General features: G+C 45.3%; 1 protein-coding gene across 5 annotated transcripts in view; it reads right to left on the bottom strand.

Annotated features, from left to right (window-relative positions):
* The window catches only part of GON4L (gon-4 like), a 75,111-nt gene that overhangs the window by 61,735 nt on the left and 964 nt on the right, over positions 1–12,412 (bottom strand). For 3 of the 5 annotated variants that reach the window (XM_041745498.1, XM_041745504.1, XM_041745492.1), the window contains exons 1-3: positions 10,463–12,244; positions 7,621–8,223; positions 1,029–1,220 (exon numbers count right to left, since the gene is read on the bottom strand). In XM_041745498.1, the coding sequence (XP_041601432.1) occupies positions 1,029–1,220; positions 7,621–8,223; positions 10,463–10,601 (934 nt within the window). In that variant the 5' untranslated portion in view covers positions 10,602–12,244. Of the gene's footprint in view, positions 1–1,028; positions 1,221–7,620; positions 8,224–10,462; positions 12,245–12,412 lie in introns of those variants that run through there. The other 2 variants (XM_041745514.1, XM_041745519.1) reach the window with 2 other exon arrangements.

Genomic DNA, 12,412 nt, shown 5'->3' on the forward strand with positions numbered 1-12,412 from the left:
CAGGGTCATAAGACTGAGTTCTGCGTAGGATCTGTGCTCAACAGGGAGTGTGACTGAGGTCCTCCCACTCCCTCTGCCCCTCCCCACTTCTAAAAACAAAACAAAGCCCCCAAACAGGAATATGGACTACCTTCCCGCAAATAAGGTAGGGTGCAATGTTCACGATCACCACTAGTATTTGCAATAAGAAAAAGAATTCACAAGGGGCACCTGGGTGGCTCAGTCGGTTAAGCATCTGCCTTCAGCTCAGCTCATGGCCCTGGGATCCTACCATTAAGCCCCATGTTGGACTCCCTGCTCGGGAGGGAGTCTGCTTCTCCCGTGGCCCCACACCTCACTCATGCACACTCTCTCTCTTCCCACTATAAAATAAATAATATTTTTTAAAAAAGAAAAGAAAAGAAATCACAGGTGCTCACTATAAAACTGTTAAGCTGAATAAAGTCCTTATTCACTTGTCTATATGTGTTATAATTCACAAATAATACAGTATTTCAAAAAAATTTCAGAGGCCTAATCCTGTGACCCAGCAATTCCACCCAACAAAAATCAAATGGAGATGTTCACACAAAGATCTGCAGTAGAATGTTTACAACAGCACCATTCAGAGTAGCCTGCAACCAGAAACTATCCTAACGCCCATTAAGAGTTGAATGGATACAGAAAATCTAGAATACCCAAACAATACTACACAGCAATGAAAATGAACAATCTACAAGTACATTCAACAACATGGGCCAAAATGCACTCATAAAAACATAGGATTTCACTCATCGTACAAAACAGCTGAACCAAATTGTGCTGCCAGAAGTCAGAATTAACAGTCCCCAACAGGTGAGATGCTGGTAATAACTGAAAGGGTACAGGTAGTGCTCTGCTGATATGGTTCCTGGCTGCATGAGTTATTTGTCTCCAAAAATTCAGGAAATCTTACGATACATGGAGCTTTCTGCATATTATGCTTTATATTATGCTTCAATAAAGGCTTTTTTGGAGTTTAATTACAAAAGAAGAAAAAGAAAGCCTACCCATCGGAATGAAGAGTCCACCGTCCTCTGTCTCATCCTCAGCTTGCGAAACCAGAGTCCCAAGTGGCTTTTCTTGAGGACAGGCACATACATCTGGCTGAGGGGACTTCCCAGGCTGGGCTCCTGGTTTTGCAGAGTGGCTGCCTAATGGCAGCAAAGGCATCGCCCCTCCAGAATGCAACTGAGGTTTTCCTGGAAAAATCACAGGTATTGCTCTATACTTTGCCCATTATCCATCATACTAGGTTGTAGAAATCAGCATTTTGTTGTAAAGTCATTTATAGCTGGGAAACTTCACTAATGATACATACACTATAGAGGCATTCTCCTCTCCCTTTTAAAGATAGGGTCCTAAGAAATAAAAGCTCAGATCCAAGCTCACCTGTTATGTCAGGGAGCTGAACCACATAATGACTACAACATATTTCTTTTATTTTTTTTTTCCTTTTAATTTTAAGTAGGCTCCAAGCTCATCGTGGGGCTTGAACTCATGACCCTGAGATTAGGAGTTACAGCCAGCCAGGCACCCCAAGGTCTTTCTACTTAAAATATGCTTTGAGTTATACATTTCTTTTTCCTTTGGAGAAATCAAAACCATAATTGTAGGGTGGGGGCTGTTATATTCCTGATGACAAAGGTACATTTTATAAGAATAATCATTAACACCACATTTAATCCATTATCAATGTCCTGAACTTTCTGACTCTAAATTATGCAGAAATTGGAGTAAAAGTCACCATAAAATTATCAATGACAACCTTCCCCTTGGGATGCCTGGGTGGCTCAGTGGTTGAGCGGCTGCCTTAGACTCAGGTTGTGATCCTGGGGTCTGGGATCAAGTCCCCCATGGGGCTCCTATGGAAAGCCTGCTTCTACCTCTGCCTATCCCTCTCTCTCTCTCTCTCTCTCTCTCTCTCTCTCTCTCTCGGTCTCTCATGAATAAATTAATAAATCTTAAAAAAAAAAAAAAAAAAGACAACCTTCCCCTTTACCTCAACTCCTCATGAGTGCTACCTTTCTTCTGGGGAAGACGGAATATTTACAAAGCACATAAGCACTCGTGCTGTAGCAAAAGTAAACAATAGACGTGACAGGTTGTCATGCTGGCAGAACAGCCACAGAAGACACACAGGGAGTGCTAACCAGTGACTACTTACTCCTGAGATAAGAACCTGGGGGAAGGGGACAGAGGGAAAGGGCACCTAACTTTTCACTGTAGACTGTCAGCATTTATGAATTGTTTCCATGTTTGTGTATTACACATTCAGAACATTTTCAAAAAGAGATCAAGTTATCACTGAGCTCCACACAAAGCAGCCTTGGTCCTGTGACCTGATATCTCATCGACCTGGTATCTCATCGACGTTGGCACTTCCAAGTGGTGTAAACATGGTTTTATTTTTTGTTTTGTTTTGTTTTTGGCGACTCCGTCAGGAATCGGTAAACATGGTTTTAAAGTGGACCATCCGGGGCCCAGGTGGCTCAGCGGTTTAGCGCCACCTTCAGCCCAGGGCATCATCCTGGAGACCCCGGATCAGAGACCCGGGATCAAGTCCCATGTCAGGCTCCCTGCATGGAGCCTGCTTCTCCCTCTGCCTGTGTGTGTCTCTGTCTCTCATAAATAAATAAATAAAATTTAAATAAATAAATAAATAAATAAATAAATAAATAATAAGAATTGGACCATCCTCTCCTCCAACAAAGAAAAAAAAAGCTTTAATTTTAAATAAAGCATGAATTAATCCTTAATTGCATTTACTCTCAATCTTCTATCCTTCACTTCCAGAACCCATGATCACTCCATAATGTCAAAACATCCCAGGGCTTTGGCTTTCATAGGGACTAGACAAGGAGTCAAATACCAAATCCATCAAATCCAAAGTTGCTCTCAGCCAAATGTCTTAGAAAAGAGAACTTCAATAAACAGCACAGTGTTCTCTTTTAATCAACAATCTTGAGCAAGTTTTAGAACTAACAATGCTGACATTTTCACAACTGAACCAACATAAAAGACTTTTTAATCAAACATATCAGAAGTTCACTTTGTAACGTAGTTTCCATCAATGATACTTTTACCACCTAAAACGTATTTGGAATTCCTCTAACACTGTCCCTACAGCTTACCAGCCATAGAAAAAATGTCCCTTTTTTTTTTTTTTAAAGTTTTATATATTTAAGTAATCTCTACACCCAATGCGGGGCTCAAACTCACAACTCTGAGATCAAGAGTCACATCCTCTTCTGACTGAACCAGCCAGGTGCCCCAAAAATGTTCCCTTTTCTATGACCACATCATATTGCTTCTCAATTTAACTCCCGTCTCAGAGAACCTTGCAGGAACCCCACTCTTCTTTTCCTCTATCTCTGTGCTAGATGCTCAAAGCCCCTAGAAAGGGAAGCTGAAAAGGGTAAGAGGGACAGAAAAGGGAAAGCCTTACACAGCGCACATCTATAACTTGTTTACTGCCAGCTTAAAAACTATGAATAATATGAATAATCAGCTGAGAACTGTACAAGTCAACTAATTATAAGCCAAAATCTAAGTTAATCATTTTAGAAAGTAAAAAAAAAAAAAAAAAAAAAAAAAGTATAAGTAGAAATTAGGGTATGTGAATCAATTTCAAAAGAACAATTAAGGGATTCCTGGGTGGCGCAGCGGTTTGGCGCCTGCCTCTGGCCCGGGGCACGATCCGGGAGACCCTGGATCGAATCCCACGTCGGGCTCCCGGTGCATGGAGCCTGCTTCTCCCTCTGCCTGTGTCTCTGCCTCTCTCTCTTTCTCTCTCTGTGTGACTATCATAAATAAATAAAAATTAAAAAAAAAAAAAAAAAAAGAATTAAAATTCTGGAAAAAAAAAAGAGGGAAGGGGGAAATACACACCAACACACCAGCACCTGGGGCACCTGGGTGGTTCAGTGGGTGAAGCATCTGCCTTCCACTCGCATCATGATCCCAGAGTTCTGGGATCAAGTTCCGTGTTGGGCTCCCTGCTTAGCAAGGAGTCTGCTTCTCCCTCTGCCCTTCCCCTCCCTATCTATTCTTTCTCTCTCTCTCTCATAAATAAAATCTTTAAAAAATATAATAATCACTAGCACCTGCAGTCTAGAAACATGATCTCACAATATACCAACTATAACAAAATGCTGATATAGTAGCCTTCTGCTTACCCTCGGGACATATGTTCCAAAAGTCCCAGTGTTGCCTGAAACCTCCTATAGAACTGAACCCTATAATACTGTATTTTTTCCTATACATATTTATGATAGTTTAATTTATAAGTTAAGCAGTAAGAAAAAAAAATAAGCAGTAAGATTAACAAATAATAAAACAGAACAATCATAATAATACTCTAACAAGAGTTATACAAATGTGGTCTTTTTTTCTCTAAATAGCTTACTATCCTGTACTCACCCTCCTTCCTGTGAGGATGTGAGATGATGGAATGCCTATGTGGGGAAGTGAAGTGAGGGGAGTGATAAAGGTGTAGTGACACAGTGTTAGGCTACTACTATCCTTATAATGAGAAGTCAGGAGGATCACCCACTTCCAGACCGCGGCTGACCTCAGATATTAAAACCACGGATATGGGGAAACTACTACATTTCAAAATAACTCAGATTTTTGGGGGGTCTTTTCTACATAATCATAATACTACATGTTACTTAAAAGAAAGCAAAACAACAAAAAAATAATTTTTTTCTTTCTTTTTTTTTTTTTTTTTTTTTTTTTTTTTTTTTTTTTTTTAAGATTTCCCTTTTAGGGGCACCTGAGTGGCTCAGTGGTTGAGTGTCTGTCTGCCTTTGGCTCAAGTCATGATCCCGGAGTCCTGGAATGGAGTCCCACATCGGGCTCCCGGCAGGGAGCCCGCTTCTCCCTCTGCCTATGTCTCTGCCCCTCTCTCTGTGCCTCTCAAGAATAAATTAAAAAAAAAAAAAAAAAAAAAGGATTTCACTTCTAAGTAATCTTCTCACCCAACATGGGGCTCGAACTTCCAACCCCAGGAGTTGCATACTCCACTGACTGAGCCACCAGGCACCCCAATGCTAAATTTAATAGTAATTACGGCGAGTAGCAAGATTGTGGGTGATTTTTATTTTCTTCCTTAAACTTTTCAATATTTTTCAATCTTTCTTCCTTTCTGGTTTATATGTTACATTTCTGTTTCATACACACAGAAGTTACTTGGGGGGAAAAAAAGAGGCTCATAAGGTCACTCTTTTACTGGTATTACTTGTGTGTATACAGCTCGTTAAAGTGCAAGGCGGTAGAATCCACTTTCAATTATCCAGCTTAAAGAAGGGGGTGGTATTATAGATAACCTTAAACCACAAACGTCTATTTTATTCACCTACACTTGGACATCTGTGGGAAGCCACTGGAAACAGCTCTAGGCTGCACTCCCCAACAGATGAGTGACCCTGAACCCCTAGTGAATCACCCATTCCTGCCCTGCTAGCACTGGAATCCATGTCCCCTGCAGGTCCCCCACCTCCACATCAAACACAAGGAGCTTGGAGAGGACATTTCGGTGAGCCAGCTGTCTTCCTGGCCACTTCCTTTTTTTTTAAGATTGATATTTATTTGTTATTTATTTATTTATTTATTTATTTATTTATTTATTTATGATAGAGAGAGAGAGAGAGAGGCAGAGACACAGGAGGAGGGAGAAGCAGGCTCCCCGACATGGGACTTGATCCCAGGACTCCAGGATTGCGCCCTGGGCCAAAGGCAGGCGCTAAGCCACTGAGCCACCCAGGGATCCCCTCCCTGGCCACTTCCATTCTCCCGCTGCCATCATCCTTGTTCCTAAGGGCCACAATCTGATCTCCTTGTCCCCCTCATGCACCTCCAACCTGCAAGCCCATCAGGCCCCATCATCCTTCTCACTCCTTTGGCACAAACCTTTTTTTTTTTTAAATTTTTTATTTAAATTCAATTTGCCAACATGGCATGAACTTTTAAGGGATGTGCCTTGTTTTCATAGCTCTCCTCCTTCCTCTGACCTCTCCTGTCACCTCTTCTATTTTCCCCTCCCTATCTCTTCCTCAGCCTCAGGCCATCAACTTTTTCCATGTTCCTTTCTACAAAGCAGCAGCACAATGCACACTCTGACCGTCTCTACTCCTACCTCTACCAAACTACGATCTCAGACTTCGATTTTACTGTGAAGGCCCCCACTTCACACCTCACACCCTTTTCAACCCCTCCAAGGCCTGCGCTACGAATGCATGCTTCACCATTCCTAGGCCAGGTATCTGACATGGCATCAGTCTCCAAACAAGATTAGTCCTTCCCTCGGAATGTCTCTAAGATACACCCTCTTTTCTCTCCTTGCTGCCAACATCCCAGTCAAGGTTGGGATGTCAGGTCTCAGGGGCAGCACGGCCAGGACCCATGTGGTCTGCACCTGCACTCACCCCGGGAAGCCTTGCTGCTCGCCCATGTGTTTCCAGAATGTGCCACCCCACTTCTACTTCTTCCCCAGTCTATGGAATCCTACCAATCCATCAAATCCCAATTTCAAAATTCCTAATTCCCTGTACCACAAACTCCCACACTTACATATTGCCTCCAACTGCTCCAAATGAACTGTGTTTATGTCTTGTCTTCCCAACTAGACTACAAGCTTGCTGAGGTGAGATCTATGCCTTCTGCTTCTTTTATTTATTAGTTGGTTATCACGTATGGGAAAAGCTCAAACACTTGAGCGTGAAAAACAAAGCCCTTTGCAATCTAAATATAACTTACCGCTCTGAAGTCATCTCTCACTTCCTCCAACCATGTCACTATCCTCTTCTGCCTCTGTGCCTGCTCCTCTTGGCCTCCCATACCCATGTGTCAAACTACAACTCAGCCCTCCAGTCCTAAGGGTTATGGTGTCTCTGTAGAGTCCCACCCAATGTCCCAGGCAGCAGTCTGTCCCTCTACACTGCTGCCCCTCCTCCACAAGCCCCATTTCATGGATCCCCACCAAATCACAAAACACCATAGAGTTCCCCTCCAGACATGAAGGGAGGAGAGAAAAGGATACAGAAGAGAATCTCAAGAATGGGAGGGAGAAGAAAGTCTCCACTCAATTGTAAAGTCCTAAGTGTCAGCACTGCATTTTTTTTTTTAAGATTTTATTTATTTATTCATGAAAGACAAAGACAGAGAGAAAGGCAGAGACATAGGCAGAGAGAGAAGCAGGCTCCATGCAGGGAGCTCCATGTGGGACTCAATCCTGGGACCCCAGGATCACGCCCTGGGCTAAAGGCAGGAGCTCAACCACTGAGTCACATGGATGTCCCTGCATTTCTGATTCCATACTGAATCAGTATCCCCCTTTCAGAGATACTGCTTTGTAAAAGAACTGCAGAGGGGACACCTGGGTGGCTCAGCAGTTCGGTGAGTGATTCCAGGGTCCTGGAATCGAGTCCCACATGGGGCTCCCTGTAGGAGCCTGCTTCTCCCCCTGCCTATGTCTCTGCTTCTCTCTCTCTTTCATGAATAAATAAGATCTTTGAATAAATAAATAAAGGAACTGCAAAGAGTACAGTGGCAAACTGATACACCAAGGAAAACATGGCCTAACAACCCTTTGTACCATACCTCCTTCTTCCTTGACTTCTTCACCAGGCTCTCCTGAAAAAGGCTCCTTTGTAATAGAATGATCACCTCTGTCTTCTTGAGAAACAGGTCCAGGCCTCAGCGTAATCTTCTTCCCTCTCCTTGCACCAGGGGCCTGGACTTTCCCTTTACCGACGTGTGCATGAAGGGGCTGGGAAGATTCCAAGGAAGGGAGGGTGATTCCCTGAGAGATGGCCGCATCAACAGCTTCTAGAACTGGTGCACTCGTGTCCTGGGTGAGTATCCTAGAGCTTAAAGAGCTCAAAGAAGGATCCTCCACACAAAGCTGATTGCTGGCATCCTGTAATGACTCGACCTGGAGGCCAGCCACTCTGCCATGGCTTGGACCCCCAGAGAGTGATGCTGACCCCAAGTCCTTCACCTGGTCAGACGATGGCTTAATAGCTGACTCCAGGTCAAGGTCCTCTTCCTCCTGGTTGCCCTGGTCCCGTGAGGACTCTGTCACTGTGGTCCTCCTCTTCTTACAGGGCAACATTGTACAAGTCCCACTCTTGGGACTCCTGGGTGGCTCAGTGGTTGAGCATCCGCCTTTCGCTTGCATACAAGTCCCACTCCTGTTCCATCCTGAAGGGAGAAAAGCAAGTTCTCATCACCCTCATGTTCATTCAGATTAACAGCATTTCTTCAAGTATTTTTCCACTTACTCATGTTCAGTCATGGGCACAGTACTTTACACCAAATATACAACCTCCCATCTCCCATTAGGTGGGAGGTGAGAGAAACTGGTTAGTGTCACACCCAAACCCTAAGTCCACTATCTGGTTGGTACAGTATCTTGGCTGAGTGGCTTAACCTCTCTGATCTTGAGTTTCCTCCACTTGAAAGGATACTAACTGTGCTTACCTCATAGAGAGTTGTTATAAGAATTAAATATGATTGGTAAATGTTAGTTATCATTACTACCAACAGGGAAGTAGAAAAGCATGATGCCAACAGTAAACTGTGGAGTCAAACTTTCTGATTCGTTTCCCAAGTTAGCTTCTCTCCAGCTTTGTGACCCTGCGTAAGTTACGTACCCTGAACTTCACTTTTCTCAGCTACAAAATGAAATAGGGGGGCGTCCGGGTGGCTCAGTCAGTCAGGTGTCTGCCTTCAGCTCAGGTCATAATCCCAGGGTCCTGCTCAGGGGGAAGTCTGTTTCTCCCTCTGCTTCTGCCCCTCCCCTGGTTTATATTCTCTAGAGCACGAGCACTCTATCAAATAAATACAATCTATTTTTAATTGTTTTTAAAAATAAGATAAAAATAGCATCAATGTCATTAGATAGCAATTTATTAGATCAATAATATTTGCTACTGTTTCCATAAACAGGTAGCTCAGTTAACAAAAGCAATCCAAAAGGAAAGTGTGGTTGTTTAAAAAGGTTAAGCTACATTAACAAAAAATTTGTGTTGAAAATAAGAGATTCTTACTATACTCTTATGCTGTTACTTCTTGACTCTTGGCTTCAATTCCAGCTATCATAATTTATTTTTTTAAAGATTTTATTTATTTATTCATGAGAGACACAGAGAGGCAGACATAGGCAGAGGGAGAAGCTTCCCGTGGAGAGCACAATGCAGGATTCAATCCCAGGACCCCAGAATCACAATCTGAGCCGAAGGCAGACGCTCAACCACTGAGCCACCCAGGTGCCCCTCAGCTATCACAATTTAAGGGCAACACTAACTTAAGCTGAAGGATATCTTTTATGTTCTTATAGATCCTGTTAGCAAACCTCTTTTACAGTATTTATTGCTTTTCTCACACCCTTGTCTATCTCCTTCCCCCAAAACTATGTGCTTTTTGTGGGAAAGTACTTTTCCAGCCAGCACCCCTAGTACTTGGCAAGATCTGCCTATGCTATACTCAACGAATGTTCCTGAAGAAACGCATACGTGAGAGAGGGCATGAACTTCCCATTCCATGCTTAATCTATGGAGCATTTGGGCCATGAGTTAGGCATCGTATGGAAACTGATTGCATCTTTCTGCCCAAAAAACTTCACTCTCAATAAAATAGATCCAAGAATAAAATAAACCGCTTTAATACTGAGTTCTTCCTCACTGACGATGCCCATCTCAAGCTGGGTCCAGACGACTAAGATAGTTCCTTCTGGGAGACCTTTAAACCTCCCTAATTCAGGGCACCGAGCTGGTTCTAGTCACAAGATCGCAGGTACAACTCCTGATCTCGGAGCTGTGAGCTCCAGGCCCACGGTGGGGGCAGCGATTGACAGATTAGATAGATTAGACAGATATATAGATAGATAATTTTTAAAGATTCTTAAAATAAAGCTCCCTAATTCAGTTTAGGGAGAACTCCGCCCCGCCCCCCATATCAGCCTGCGTCCAGATCTCAGTTGTTAAAGCTCAATACACACGTGAAGGTTCTGCCGATCCCGATGAGGGAGGGTGGGAGAGGGGAGAGGTGGGGAGCGAGCAGCTTGAACGGGTCCTACGTTTCACATATGAATGACAGATTTAGAAAAGAAAAAAGAAGGACAGGAGGCAGCAGCGTGCAGAGAAGGGTTCCCGGCACTTCAGACGCAGCAGCCCTCCTAAGGCCCCCGCCCTGGGAGCTGGAGTCCCACCAGCTGGGGGATGAATGCGACCCCGGCCAGCTCCAGCGCGGGCCCCTCCCGGGCACAGGTTCCAAGAGGGGGTCCTCACTGCGCTTCCCACCGCGACTCCCAGCGGCGGCCCAGGTCCCCACGCCTAGCCCGGCACCGTCACACACCCCATGCTGACCCGACCCCTCTGCCCGAACGCCCAGCTCCCACCTGCCTCTTCCCGCCCCACCGCACGCGCCCTGCCACCCTCACCAGCCGGCCAGCTCCCGCGGAAATCCAGCTCCGCCAGCGCCGGAAGTCGGCCAACGGCAGCGCCGGACGTGCGCGCCCCCGAGCGGCGGTGCGCGGCGCCAAGCCGCCATGGAGCATGCGCCAAGCCCTCAGGCCCCATGTTAGGTGAGGGCGGACTGAAGCCCGCGCGTCCGACGTTTGCGAAAGACTTTTCTTTCTTTTCTCTTTCTTTCTTTCTTTCCTTTCTTTTCTTTCTTTCTTTTCTTTCTTCTTTCTTTCTTTTTTCTTTACTTCTTTCTTTTCTTTCTTTCCTTCTTTCTTTTCTTTCTTCCTTCTTTATTTCTTTTCTTTCTTCTTTTTTGCGAAAGACTTTAAAGGCGAGATTCCTCCTCGCTTTCTCTGTCCGCGCAGCGATCCGACTCAAAATAAGGCTGGACTTTGCGACTCGGTGGTGTGCTTTGACAACTCTTCATTCCCGCCGCGAAATACCTGGAACGCGGGACCGAGGAAGTGGCGAATTCATAAAATTGCAGGAAAAGGACCCCCGGGCTTGTGCCAATAGTGCGGGTTCCCCAATAAAATGGGGGCAGGCTTGGACTCAGCCCGCAGCGATCGCTCCGGTCTGCATAATGCTCTTCATTCCACAAAATGCTTTCACGTAGGTTATTATAGGTGACCTGATCCTCGCAGTAGCCCCGGGGGATAGTGGCTATTACACCCTCCCCCGCGTACGGAACACACTCCTGGCTCGGCGGGGTAGGTGATTGCACACATGCAGCTGTGGAGGGACCTCAGGTGCCCTAACACGACTCGGCTGGTCAGGTTCTTAAACACACACAGCTGTCCAAGGACCTCAGGTGTCTTAACTCCGGCTTGGCTGGGCAGGTGATTGCATACACACACCTGTTGAGGGACCGCAGGTGCCCTAACTCCAGCTCCTAACACGCCAGGTCCAGCGCTTGGAAAGGCGCCCGGGATGGAGTGCTGTTTATTAATCCAACACACGGGGTTTGAATGAATGCATGATTCCTAGACCCACGTTCTCTCCACTTTTCTGGAAGGACAGAATGTCGAAGCCGAAACAATACACCCAACCATCTCCGTTTGCAGGTACACCACCAACAGCTACTCATGCGTTTAAATAATTTGACCTGATCCTGTCTGTAAACAGGATGAAAGCGTCCACAGCCAAAGAGAAGAGGGAAATTGCGGTAATCGTGCAGACGACTGCCAGGAGTCTACAACCTGAATCACCCTGCCTCTCCCAATGCCAAGGAAGTCTCTAGAAGCTTGTAGTTTCCTCTGTATCCTGCTCTTCAACCTGCAGGATATACAGTTCTGTCGGTTTCCTTGCTGGCTCTGCCCTTGTGTCTCCTTCTCTGACCCCCTATAAGTCCTTGGAAGTGTTTGTAAGAGGAATACCCAACACAGGTTAACTCTGACACACCTCATTAGTCTCTTTTTAAAAAACAGCTTTCATTTACACAAAATCCATCCGTAGATGGATTGCAGAATTGTTCTACAAGTATTCCCAGTAAGTTTCCAGAGTTGTGCAACATCACCTGGTTTAGTCTTTAATCAGGGCTTCTGAAGTTTAAGAAAGTTTCCATAATATTTAGTAGTTTCAGAAATGCACAATAATGGCAAATGATACTGAAATGCAGACAGTATACAATTTTCTTTTTCCAAAATACTAGGCTCCGTCACCCTGAACATTCTGCTGCTGTATTAAGCCCCGGGAACCGGAACCACAGGATCTATAGGACTGCATAGGGAAAGACACCTACAGCACTCAGGCCACCCCACCCATCCGCGGTCCGCCGGTGGGCCGGGTCTCCCTCTCCAGAAATCTCGGCGGCCGCAGGGGTCCCCTCGCCGGGAGCTTCCGGGGGCGGGGCCTGGCTCCCGGAACTCTTCGGGCGGAGGCGGAGTCTCCTGCCGAGGGCCGCTCGGAAGAGGGCGGGGCCTACC

This window comes from Vulpes lagopus, chromosome 1 (genome assembly GCF_018345385.1).
Source record: "Vulpes lagopus strain Blue_001 chromosome 1, ASM1834538v1, whole genome shotgun sequence".
NCBI classification, from domain to species: domain Eukaryota; kingdom Metazoa; phylum Chordata; class Mammalia; order Carnivora; family Canidae; genus Vulpes; species Vulpes lagopus.